Source organism: Panulirus ornatus, chromosome 15, assembly GCF_036320965.1.
Source record: "Panulirus ornatus isolate Po-2019 chromosome 15, ASM3632096v1, whole genome shotgun sequence".
Classification (NCBI taxonomy): Eukaryota; Metazoa; Arthropoda; class Malacostraca; order Decapoda; family Palinuridae; genus Panulirus; species Panulirus ornatus.
The window spans coordinates 24,054,616-24,068,330 of record NC_092238.1 but is presented as its reverse complement, the minus strand read 5'-3'; the positions used below and the strand labels follow the sequence as shown (position 1 = coordinate 24,068,330).

The window sequence follows — 13,715 nt, the reverse complement described above, 5'->3', positions numbered from 1 at the left end:
CATGTGAACCATCTGGGGTAAACAATGGAAAGTTTTGTGGGACCTGGATGTGGAAAGGGAGCTGTGGTTTCGGTGCATTACACATGACAGCTAGACTGAGTGTGAACGAATGTGGTCTTTTTTGTCTTTTCCTAGTGCTACCTCGCACACATGTGGGGGGAGGGGGTTGTCATTTCATGCGTTGTGGGGTGGCAACGGGAATGAATAAAGGCAGCAAGTATGAATTATGTACATGTGTACATATGTACATGTCTGTGCATGTATATATATATATGTATATGGTGAAATGTGTAGATATGTATATGTGCGTGTGTGGATGTGCATGTATATACAGGTGTATGTGGGTGGGTTGGGCCATTCTTTCATCTGTTTCCCTTGTGCTACCTCACTAATGCAGGAGATAGCGACAAAGTATTATAAATGAAAAAAAAAATATAAAATAAATAAATAAATAAATAATTTCCCAGGATTACTCAACAAACTTATGCCTATGAAGTTTGACCACTCACCTTTATCCCCTTTGCCTTTAAACAATGGCACTATGCATGCATTCTGCCAATCCTCAGGCACTTCACCATGATCCATACATACAATGAATATCCTTACCAACCAATCAACAACACAGTCACCCACTTTCTTAATAAATTCTACTGCAATACCATCCAAACCTGCCGCCTTGCCGGATTTCATATTCCGCAAGGCTTTCATTATCTCTTCTCTCTTAACCAAACCATTATCCCTGATACTCTCACTTTACACACCAACCTGACAAAACACTCTATATCTCCCACTCTATCATCAAACACATTCAACAAACCTTCAAAATACTCACTTCATCACTACCTGTTATTACTTCTCCACTTGCCCCCTTCACCGATGTTCCCATTTCTTCTCTTGTCTTATGCCCATTATTTACCTCCTTCCAAAACATCTTTTTATTCTCCCTAAAGTTTTGTGATACACATGTACATATTCATACTCACTTGCTTTCACCCATTCAAGGTGCCACCCCATCCCAAAGGAAACAGCATCGCCACCTCCAATGTCAGCGAGGTAGTGACAGGAAAACAGGGACAAAAAAGGCCACATTAGTTCACACTCAGACTCTGTCATGTGTAATGCACCGAAACCACAACTTCCTATCCAAATCCAGGCCCCAAAGACCTTTCATGGTTTACCCCAGACATTTCATATATGCTAATTTAATCCATTGACAGCACGTCGACCCCAGTATACCCCATCATTCCAATTCACTCTATTTCTTGCACACCTCTCACCATTCTGCATGTGTGAATATAAGGTTTCAATGCATTATATATGACCACTAGAGAATGAGTGTGGGCAAATGTGGCCTTTTTTTGTCTTTTCCTGGCACTACCTCATTGATGACAAACAGTGGTTAAGAATAATGAAAAAAAAATTATAAATGTATAAGAAAGCCGAAGAGGGTGCTGAAATAGTATTCACTTCCCTATGCCATCTTTGCTGCCATAAATAAGTAAAACTAGGAACCCTTTAATTGGACTCCTACTTTATGGCTGTGCTGCACACACAAGGAAGGAAAGGTGGGATCCTTTGGGGCAAGAAGGCTCTTGTCAATGCTCTACTCTTTCAGTCACTGACAAATGCAAGTAATCCATTCAAGATATAAGGTAAGAAAGAGACTGTACAGAAACTTTGCCAAGAAAAATTCGTATTAAGCTACAGACTCATTTCTTGGGCTAAAGAAGTTGATGTATAGGTATGTCTTATTGAAATTCACCTCTGATCAACATATTCTTATGTAAAATTATACAGTTAAGTGTTGAACCTAGCTGATAAGGTGAGATGTCTCACAATGTGAAAATGCAAATAATTTCACTAACCTTTAATGCCATGGTGATTGTAATACTTTCAAACCCAGACAGAGGACTGGTGAGTGTGTGCCACCAATCTTGAGGTTTTCCAGTGAAACTTATTCCACATATGTTACAGATGCCAGTGCTTGGTAATTCTTGGTTTGCTGCTGTAATTCCATCTTTGCCATCATCATCTGCTTCAGGAGATCTGGCTTCCCTCTCAATGGCTGAATGTGTTTCTGGATGTTTCCCATTTTCACTAAGATTTACTGAAAGGTGATGGTGTAATCTTCTTGGCAAAAGGACATTTTTTTTCTTCCTAGTGGTAGAAGTTGCATCCTCTGACTTGTCCTCTGTTGTTTCCTTATCTCTTTTGACTTCCACCAATCTGTCATCACCTGATCCTGGTGAGCTCATTACATCCATATCAATGAAATAGTTTCCATGCTCATCCTGAGATACATTCAATCCACTGTCTTCATCTTCTGCTTCTGTTTCGTTTTCTTGGTCATCAAACTGCCCAGTGTCTGGTACACTTTTACATAAATCCTGACACTCACTGCCACCACTGTGGTTCACCACCTTGCTACCAATTACATCTTCACTAACTTCATTTACCTGTCGTGCAGGGCTCACCTTCCTAGCACCATCTTCCACTTCTTTGGTCATGTAATCACTGGTTAAGATCTTATAGCACTCTGCTAGTGCTGGAGGCAGTAGTTTGGCCTGAAAAAGAGTTTAAGAGTAAAGGTAATTTGAAAGGAAAAGAAAAAGCGTATCATAAGCAAAGAAACAAAAAGTCGTTTGTATTACACAAAAAATCACCAATCTATAAAACTACTTTCTATGGGAAGTTCTTTCAGATATTAATTGCATTCTAAACATGGGAGGGTAAGTAGTTGTTTCATGGTAGCATTTGTGTAATATTTCATAATTTCACTTTAAAGGTGTGGTTGGTCTGTGGCAAATTTATGAAAAATGTTTCTTGAATATATCCACCTGTGTGATTTGGAAAGGGGATGATGCTGCTTAGTGTGTGGGGGTGGAGCAATATGAGATGTGTATTTCTCTACTGTTCTCCAGATTTGGTTAATGTTGGTTTAGATGTCCATGGTGTCAAAAAAAGTGCACCATTTTGGTGTTTGTATTTGAGATTAGTTTTGTGATGATACTATTTTGAGACTGAATCTGCCCTATAGTCTTTGCTGATGATACACGGTTTTGTCTGGGCATGTTTCTTTTGCTTTATGAGGAAAGCAATTAGAGGGGAGAATTTTGGATTACATTACTCTTAACCCTGAGAAACAAGACTTAACAAAAGAGAAAACATTTTCTTTCCAAGGATCAAACTATGGGAGCCCCTTGTGTATTAAACATTCAAAGTTAATCACACAGAACCAACAAAGCAGAGGCTTGACTGACTAGCGTCCAATCCTGGGTGGCAGAACCCCAGTGTCTGAATCAGTATCATCAATCCAGGGGAAAAATCATTCTTGTCCTAACTTCTGTAAAGGGAATATATTTTTTCATGTTGGAGGGTCCAGTCACAGACAAACGTCCATAACAAGGCTGGGCCCGAATTGAAATATTGAGGTTTCAGAAAGGGAAAAAGAAAAGACAAGGAAAAGCATTTACAAATTCAGAAGAAAATGAAAAGCCTGTCTTTCAAAAAGTGCCATGTCATACTGGGAAAGATATGAGAGGGTAGAGAATTCCAAAGCTCTGAGGTGTAGGGAAAGCAACATGTTATCAAAATGGCCCAGTCATGAGTTGCTGATGGCCACACAGTAATCATGAGACACAGTAACCTGCTGATTATTGCATGGTCTAGATAATGGTTTGGGCAAACAAACAGCTAGTTCTCAATAGCAAAAACAACAGTAATATAAAGAAAGCCTCCAAGGGACCAGAAAAATAGCCTAGAAACTGGGAACAAAGAAGAGAAGAAGGGGAAGGGGGAGAAAACTAACATCAATCCAGTAAACATAACAACTGAAACACATAATACTGTCATAAACTAACATCAATCCAGTAAAGATAACAACTGAAACACATAATACTGTCATAATGTTCAAGTCACATAAATCAATTCAACTATATACTAAACCACACCCTAACCCTACAAAAAGGTTACTTCCCTATTCGTAGAATGGAAGAAGCCAGAATAAAAGAGAAGGCTAGAGTAACACATCCAAACACAACCTTGATCATGAGAATAAGATGCAGGTCAGTACCAGTGGCCAGGCGATAGTGACATCACCTACACGGAGGTTGCTGAGTGAATCCTAGATAGATCCATGATAAGCCAGTAGGCTGGAAGCATAAAAAAAAAGGTGATTACAAAGGAGAGAGGCATCTGCCATACTAGAAGGAAGGGGATTAAATGTTATCTAACCTCAAGGATCTCAAGATATTCTCTTAAGTCAAAGAATGACTCAACCTGGGAGGGGAATTTAATATAACCAGAAAAGTAAGTATCTTATCTAAGTCAGAACTAAAGACAATTATCTTCAAACTAGTGGAATTCCTTTCTAAGTAAATCTGAAAAGAACTGTCTCAAAGCAACTTACAATTTCTGCTGCATGTTCTTCAGTGGTTGCTCGGTGTATGGGATTCTGAGTAGTTGTAGGTGCTGTATCTGTACATGATGATGATGACCCTTCTATTGATGAGCCTTTCATGAGCTTGTTTTTGTAGTTGCGACGTATAATAACAAAGCATGGATTACACACAAAGCGCCTTCCTTTCATTTTTGGTTCAATGTGCCGTGCTAGACCCAAAAGCTAGAATGAAAACAGCAAATTTCAAAACTGGCAAACAAAGGCTAAAATCTCAGGCTGATTAATGCATATTCATCTATATGTCTGACACCTGTTCCTTCTGTAACTCCCTCAAGGGGGTGGCCATGGCAACATAGTCTAGATAACTAGTGAACTCCAGGGTAGCTTCTTAGCCTTTATTCCCTCAAATTCAACAGGTTACTGGTAAGGAGTAAGTCTACTGCAGTGTTTGCAGAGGTTCCTACTGACTACTTCTACCTAATGCTCCTGCCTAAAGTTCCTACCTGCTACTTCTACATAATGTTTCTACCTAATGCTTCTACCAAAATGTTCCTACCTACTACTTCTATCGATTGTTCCAGCCATTTTGCCAAAAGGCAGGGGTAACACATAGCCCTAACCACAGGAAAATCTAATTACAAAGAATGAGCTGGTGAGTTATCAAGTGTAATGTACGACTAGGAGAGATTGTATGTTTGTGGACAGAATAACAGTAGTCCATGTGTGGGTGAAGCAGAAAGAATAGACAGCTACCTGGGTCAAACTAGTGCAACTTAACAACCACTGAAGTGCTGGCTCACTATGCAGCCATCACTAACCCTCCCAATACCTAGATGGGTAGTACTGGTAATATATCTGGATTCTTGACCTCTGTGCCTCATTCTATGTCCATGTTTGGGAGAACTATGCTGTCCCTTAATCCTCAAGCTTCACTTCCATACTTACAGCCCTATCCTTCGTTATTCTATTAAGAGACCCAATGACTGTATACATGTATGTTCATATATACATGTATATTAGGTACAGTAGGGTCGAGGGTCAAGTCAATTGGGAGGTAAGTTTGAATGGAGAAAAACTGGAGGAAGTGAAGTGTTTTAGATATCTGGGAGTGGATTTGGCAGCGGATGGAACCATGGAGGCGGAAGTGAGTCATAGGGTGGGGGAGGGGACGAAAATTCTTTGAGCCTTGAAGAATGTTTGGAAGTCGAGAACATTATCTCAGAAAGCAAAAATGGGTATGTTTGAAGGAATAGTGGTTCCAACAATGTTGTATGGTTGTGGGGCGTGGGCTATGGATAGAGTTCTGCACAGGATGGTGAATGTGCTGGAAATGAGATGTTCGAGGACAATATGTGGTGTGAGGTGGTTTGATCGTGTGAGTAATATATATATATATATATATATATATATATATATATATATATATATATATATATATATAGAGATGCTCTGTGGAAGGCATTAAGAATATATGGTGTGGGAGGCAAGTTGTTAGAAGCAGTGAAAAGTTTTTATCGAGGATGTAAGGCATGTGTACGTGTAGGAAGAGAGGAAAGTGATTGGTTCTCAGTGAATGTAGGTTTGCGGCAGGGGTGTGTGATGTCTCCATGGTTGTTTAATTTGTTTATGGATGGGGTTGTTAGGGAGGTAAATGCAAGAGTCCTGGAAAGAGGGGCAAGTATGAAGTCTGTTGGGGATGAGAGAGCTTGGGAAGTGAGTCAGTTGTTGTTCGCTGATGATACAGCGCTGGTGGCTGATTCATGTGAGAAACTGCAGAAGCTGGTGACTGAGTTTGGTAAAGTGTGTGGAAGAAGAAAGTTGAGAGTAAATGTGAATAAGAGCAAGGTTATTAGGTACAGTAGGGGTGAGGGTCAAGTCAATTGGGAGGTGAGTTTGAATGGAGAAAAACTGGAGGAAGTGAAGTGTTTTAGATATCTGGGAGTGGATCTGTCAGCGGATGGAACCATGGAAGCGGAAGTGGATCATAGGGTGGGGGAGGGGGCGAAAATTTTGGGAGCCTTGAAAAATGTGTGGAAGTCGAGAACATTATCTCGGAAAGCAAAAATGGGTATGTTTGAAGGAATAGTGGTTCCAACAATGTTGTATGGTTGCGAGGCGTGGGCTATGGATAGAGATGTGCGCAGGAGGATGGATGTGCTGGAAATGAGATGTTTGAGGAAAATGTGTGGTGTGAGGTGGTTTGATCGAGTAAGTAACGTAAGGGTAAGAGAGATGTGTGGAAATAAAAAGAGCGTGGTTGAGAGAGCAGAAGAGGGTGTTTTGAAATGGTTTGGGCACATGGAGAGAATGAGTGAGGAAAGATTGACCAAGAGGATATATGTGTCGGAGGTGGAGGGAACGAGTAGAAGAGGGAGACCAAATTGGAGGTGGAAAGATGGAGTGAAAAAGATTTTGTGTGATCAGGGCCTGAACATGCAGGAGGGTGAAAGGAGGGCAAGGAATAGAGTGAATTGGAGCGATGTGGTATACAGGGGTTGACGTGCTGTCAGTGGATTGAATCAAGGCATGTGAAGCGTCTGGGGTAAACCATGGAAAGCTGTGTAGGTATGTATATTTGCGTGTGTGGACGTGTGTATGTACATGTGTATGGGGGGGGGGTTGGGCCATTTCTTTCGTCTGTTTCCTTGCGCTACCTCGCAAACGCGGGAGACAGCGACAAAGTATAAAAAAAAAAAAAAAAAAAAAAAAATATATATATATATATATATATATATATATATATATATATATATATATATATATATATATGGTAGAGGATGTGTGGATCAGGTGTTTGCTTTGAAGAATGTATGTGAGAAATATTTAGAAAAGCAAATGGATTTGTATGTAGCATTTATGGATCTGGAGAAGGCATATGATAGAGTTGATAGAGATGCTCTGTGGAAGGTATTAAGAATATATGGTGTGGGAGGCAAGTTGTTAGAAGCAGTGAAAAGTTTTTATCGAGGATGTAAGGCATGTGTACGTGTAGGAAGAGAGGAAAGTGATTGGTTCTCAGTGAATGTAGGTTTGCGGCAGGGGTGTGTGATGTCTCCATGGTTGTTTAATTTGTTTATGGATGGGGTTGTAAGGGAGGTAAATGCAAGAGTCCTGGAAAGAGGGGCAAGTATGAAGTCTGTTGGGGATGAGAGAGCTTGGGAAGTGAGTCAGTTGTTGTTCGCTGATGATACAGCGCTGGTGGCTGATTCATGTGAGAAACTGCAGAAGCTGGTGACTGAGTTTGGTAAAGTGTGTGGAAGAAGAAAGTTAAGAGTAAATGTGAATAAGAGCAAGGTTATTAGGTACAGTAGGGGTGAGGGTCAAGTCAATTGGGAGGTGAGTTTGAATGGAGAAAAACTGGAGGAAGTGAAGTGTTTTAGATATCTGGGAGTGGATCTGTCAGCGGATGGAACCATGGAAGCGGAAGTGGATCATAGGGTGGGGGAGGGGGCGAAAATTTTGGGAGCCTTGAAAAATGTGTGGAAGTCGAGAACATTATCTCGGAAAGCAAAAATGGGTATGTTTGAGGGAATAGTGGTTCCAACAATGTTGTATGGTTGCGAGGCGTGGGCTATGGATAGAGATGTGCGCAGGAGGATGGATGTGCTGGAAATGAGATGTTTGAGGACAATGTGTGGTGTGAGGTGGTTTGATCGAGTAAGTAACGTAAGGGTAAGAGAGATGTGTGGAAATAAAAAGAGCGTGGTTGAGAGAGCAGAAGAGGGTGTTTTGAAATGGTTTGGGCACATGGAGAGAATGAGTGAGGAAAGATTGACCAAGAGGATATATGTGTCGGAGGTGGAGGGAACGAGGAGAAGAGGGAGACCAAATTGGAGGTGGAAAGATGGAGTGAAAAGGATTTTGTGTGATCGGGGCCTGAACATGCAGGAGGGTGAAAGGAGGGCAAGGAATAGAGTGAATTGGAGCGATGTGGTATACAGGGGTTGACGTGCTGTCAGTGGATTGAATCAAGGCATGTGAAGCGTCTGGGGTAAACCATGGAAAGCTGTGTAGGTATGTATATTTGCGTGTGTGGACGTGTGTATGTACATGTGTATGGGGGGGGTTGGGCCATTTCTTTCGTCTGTTTCCTTGCGCTACCTCGCAAACGCGGGAGACAGCGACAAAGTATAAAAAAAAAAAAAAAAAAAAAAAAAAATATATATATATATATATATATATGTATACTTATGTAAGTAGGAGAGATGGCCAGAGAGCGTTATTGGATTACGTGTTAATTGACAGGCGTGCGAAAGAGAGACTTTTGGATGTTAATGTGCTGAGAGGTGCAACTGGAGGGATGTCTGATCATTATCTTGTGGAGGCTAAGGTGAAGATTTGTATGGGTTTTCAGAAAAGAAGAGTGAATGTTGGGGTGAAGAGGGTGGTGAGAGTAAGTGAGCTTGAGAAGGAGACCTGTGTGAGGAAGTACCAGGAGAGACTGAGTACAGAATGGAAAAAGGTGAGAACAATGGAAGCAAGGGGAGTGGGGGAGGAATGGGATGTATTTAGGGAATCAGTGATGGATTGTGCAAAAGATGCTTGTGGCATGAGAAGAGTGGGAGGTGGGTTGATTAGAAAGGGTAGTGAGTGGTGGGATGAAGAAGTAAGATTATTAGTGAAAGAGAAGAGAGAGGCATTTGGACGATTTTTGCAGGGAAAAAATGCAATTGAGTGGGAGATGTATAAAAGAAAGAGACAGGAGGTCAAGAGAAAGGTGCAAGAGGTGAAAAAAAGGGCAAATGAGAGTTGGGGTGAGAAAGTATCATTAAATTTTAGGGAGAATAAAAAGATGTTCTGGAAGGAGGTAAATAAAGTGCATAAGACAAGGGAGCAAATGGTAACTTCAGTGAAGGGCGCAAATGGGGAGGTGATAACAAGTAGTGGTGATGTGAGAGGGAGATGGAGTGAGTATTTGGAAGGTTTGTTGAATGTGTTTGATGATAGAGTGGCAGATATAGGGTGTTTTGGTCGAGGTGGTGTGCAAAGTGAGAGGGTTAGGGAAAATGATTTGGTAAACAGAGAAGAGGTAGTGAAAGCTTTGCGGAAGATGAAAGCCGGCAAGGCAGCAGGTTTGGATGGTATTGCAGTGGAATTTATTAAAAAAGGGGGTGACTGTATTGTTGACTGGTTGGTAAGGTTATTTAATGTATGTATGACTCATGGTGAGGTGCCTGAGGATTGGCGGAATGCGTGCATAGTGCCATTGTACAAAGGCAAAGGGGATAAGAGTGAGTGCTCAAATTACAGAGGTATAAGTTTGTTGAGTATTTCTGGTAAATTATATGGGAGGGTATTGATTGAGAGGGTGAAGGCATGTACAGAGCATCAGATTGGGGAAGAGCAGTGTGGTTTCAGAAGTGGTAGAGGATGTGTGGATCAGGTGTTTGCTTTGAAGAATGTATGTGAGAAATACTTAGAAAAGCAAATGGATTTGTATGTAGCATTTATGGATCTGGAGAAGGCATATGATAGAGTTGATAGAGATGCTCTGTGGAAGGTATTAAGAATATATGGTGTGGGAGGAAAGTTGTTAGAAGCAGTGAAAAGTTTTTATCGAGAATGTAAGGCATGTGTACGTGTAGGAAGAGAGGAAAGTGATTGGTTCTCAGTGAATGTAGGTTTGCGGCAGGGGTGTGTGATGTCTCCATGGTTGTTTAATTTGTTTATGGATGGGGTTGTTAGGGAGGTAAATGCAAGAGTTTTGGAAAGAGGGGCAAGTATGAAGTCTGTTGGGGATGAGAGAGCTTGGGAAGTGAGTCAGTTGTTGTTCGCTGATGATACAGCGCTGGTGGCTGATTCATGTGAGAAACTGCAGAAGCTGGTGACTGAGTTTGGTAAAGTGTGTGGAAGAAGAAAGTTAAGAGTAAATGTGAATAAGAGCAAGGTTATTAGGTACAGTAGGATTGAGGGTCAAGTCAATTGGGAGGTGAGTTTGAATGGAGAAAAACTGGAGGAAGTGAAGTGTTTTAGATATCTGGGAGTGGATCTGGCAGCGGATGGAAACATGGAAGCGGAAGTGGATCATAGAGTGGGGGAGGGGGCGAAAATTCTGGGAGCCTTGAAGAATGTGTGGAAGTCGAGAACATTATCTCGGAAAGCAAAAATGGGTATGTTTGAAGGAATAGTGGTTCCAACAATGTTGTATGGTTGCGAGGCGTGGGCTATGGATAGAGTTGTGCGCAGGAGGATGGATGTGCTGGAAATGAGATGTTTGAGGACAATGTGTGGTGTGAGGTGGTTTGATCGAGTGAGTAACGTAAGGGTAAGAGAGATGTGTGGAAATAAAAAGAGCGTGGTTGAGAGAGCAGAAGAGGGTGTTTTGAAGTGGTTTGGGCACATGGAGAGAATGAGTGAGGAAAGATTGACCAAGAGGATATATGTGTCGGAGGTGGAGGGAACGAGGAGAAGAGGGAGACCAAATTGGAGGTGGAAAGATGGAGTGAAAAAGATTTTGTGTGATCGGGGCCTGAACATGCAGGAGGGTGAAAGGAGGGCAAGGAATAGAGTGAATTGGAGCGATGTGGTATACCGGGGTTGACGTGCTGTCAGTGGATTGAAGCAAGGCATGTGAAGCGTCTGGGGTAAACTATGGAAAGCTGTGTAGGTATGTATATTTGCGTGTGTGGACGTATGTATATACATGTGTATGGGGGGGGCCATTTCTTTCGTCTGTTTCCTTGCGCTACCTCGCAAACGCGGGAGACAGCGACAAAGTATAATAAATATCTTTTCTTTCTTTCTTTCAAACTATTCGCCATTTCCCGCATTAGCGAGGTAGCGTTAAGAACAGAGGACTGGGCCTTTGAGGGAATACCCTCACCTGGCTCAATTCTTTGTTCCTTCTTTTGGAAAAAAAAAAAAAAAAAGAAGGAAGGATAATAAATATAAATATATATATATATATATATATATATATATATATATATATATATATATATATATATATATATATATATATATATTCATTTATTATTTTCTTTTTTTATTAAACTTTGTCGCTGTCTCCCGCGTTTGCGAGATAGCGCAAGGAAACAGACGAAAGAAATGGCCCAACCCAACCCCATACACATGTATATACATACGTCCACACACGCAAATATACATACCTACACAGCTTTCCATGGTTTACCCCAGACGCTTCACATGCCTTGATTCAATCCACTGACAGCACGTCAACCCCAGTATACCACATCGCTCCAAATCACTCTATTCCTTGCCCTCCTTTCACCCTCCTGCATGTTCAGGCCCCAATCACACAAAATCTTTTTCACTCCATCTTTCCCTCCAATTTGGTCTCCCTCTTCTCTTCGTTCCCTCACCTCGACATATATATTCTCTTGGTCAATCTTTCCTCACTCATTCTCTCCATGTGCCCGAACCATTTCAAAACACCCTCTTCTGCTCTCTCAACCACGTCTTTTTATTTCCACACATCTCTCTTACCCTTACGTTACTTACTCGATCAAACACCTCCACCACATATTTTTCCTCATAACATCTCATTTCCAGCACATCCATTCCTCCTGCCACAACTCTATCCATAGCCCACCCTCGCAACCATACAACATTGTTGGAAACCACTATTCCTTCAAACATACCCATTTTTGCTTTCCGAGATAATGTTCTCGACTTCCACACATTCTTCAAGGCTCCTAGAATTTTCGCCCCTCCCCACCCTATGATCCACTTCCGCTTCCATGGTTCCATCCGCTGCCAGATCCACTCCCAGATATCTAAAACACTTCACTTCCTCCAGTTTTTCTCCATTCAAACTCACCTCCCAATTGACTTGACCCTCAACCCTACTGTACCTAATAACCTTGCTCTTATTCACATTTACTCTTAACTTTCTTCTTTCACACACTTTACCAAACTCAGTCACCAGCTTCTGCAGTTTCTCACATGAATCAGCCACCAGCGCTGTATCATCAGCAAACAACAACTGACTCACTTCCAAGCTCTCTCATCCCCAACAGACTTCATACTTGCCCTCTTTCCAAACTCTTGCATTCACCTCCCTAACAACCCATCCATAAACAAATTAACAACCATGGAGGACATTCACACACCCCTGCGCAAACTACATTCACTGAGAACAATCACTTTCCTCTCTTCTACACGTACACATGCCTTACATCCTCATAAAACTTTTCACTGCTTCAAACAACTTGCGTCCCACACCATATATTCTTAATACCTTCCACAGAGCATCTCTATCAACTCTATCATATGCCTTCTCCAGATCCATAAATGCTAAAATACTTCTCACCCCAATCTATTTGCTCTTTTTCACCTCTTTCACCCTTTTTTCTTGACCTCCCGTCTCTTTTTTTATACATCTCCCCCTCAATTTATTTTTTCCGCAATCGTCCCAAAAACTCTCTTTCTTTTCATAATAAACTTACTTTTTCATCCCACTCATACCCTTTCTAATCAAAAACCCCCCTCCCACTCTTCTAAAGCCACAGCATCTTTTGCGCAAACCATCAATGATTCCCCAAATACACCCCTTCTCCCCACCCCCTTATTCCATTTTTCTCACCTTTTTCCATTGTGTACTCAGTCTCTCTGGTACTTCCTCACACAAGTTATTTCCCCTTTCTCATTACTCTAAAAAAACTCTTCCCCCCAACTTCACTCTTCTTTTCTGAAAAACCCTACAAATCTTCACTTAGCCCCCAAAGTTTTTGATCGAAAATTCCCCCCGTTGCACTTCAGCTTTTTAACACCCAAAAGTCTCTCTTTCGCGCCCTGGAAATTAAACGAAATTTCAATAACGCTCTGGCCATTCCTACTTCCCATAGGGAAATTTTAAAGTATATCTCGCCTTTTAAACCGGTTTCCCCAATCACCATTTCCCTTTTTTTCAGACATAAATCTACAAGGTCTTCCCATTTCCATTTAAACACTGAAAAACCCATGTTATACCAATTATTCTAATGCACTTTACTCCTTTGATTCAAACCCACCCTCACTTAACCCGGTCTCGTGCATCAAAACATTAACAACCTTTCGGGCTGCCCCAAAAAAACTCCCTTCTTTGATCTTTTTCTATCCCGGTGCATATGCACCAAAATCCCCCCTTTCCCCCATAACTTTCAGTTTTACCCATATTATCGAGAATTTCTTTCTTACATTCTATACATACCACAATCTATTTCGGGTACTGTACTTTCCTTGCTTTTCTCACTAACCCTAAATTTAAACCCAAGACATTCCCAAAACCCCAATATTATAAAATATATATATATTTTAAATATTATATATATATATATTAATTTATTTTATATATTATTTTTATATAATTTTATTA

At 41.1% G+C, this 13,715-nt stretch overlaps 1 protein-coding gene across 1 annotated transcript in view; it reads right to left on the bottom strand.

The window, feature by feature from the left end:
- LOC139753758 (uncharacterized) overlaps window positions 1-13,715 on the bottom strand; it is a 63,640-nt gene that overhangs the window by 20,803 nt on the left and 29,122 nt on the right. Inside the window, exons 4-5 of the mRNA XM_071670580.1 lie at window positions 4,409-4,621; window positions 1,866-2,564 (exon numbers count right to left, since the gene is read on the bottom strand). Coding sequence (XP_071526681.1) covers window positions 1,866-2,564; window positions 4,409-4,621 — 912 coding nt within the window. The remainder of the gene's footprint in view (window positions 1-1,865; window positions 2,565-4,408; window positions 4,622-13,715) is intronic.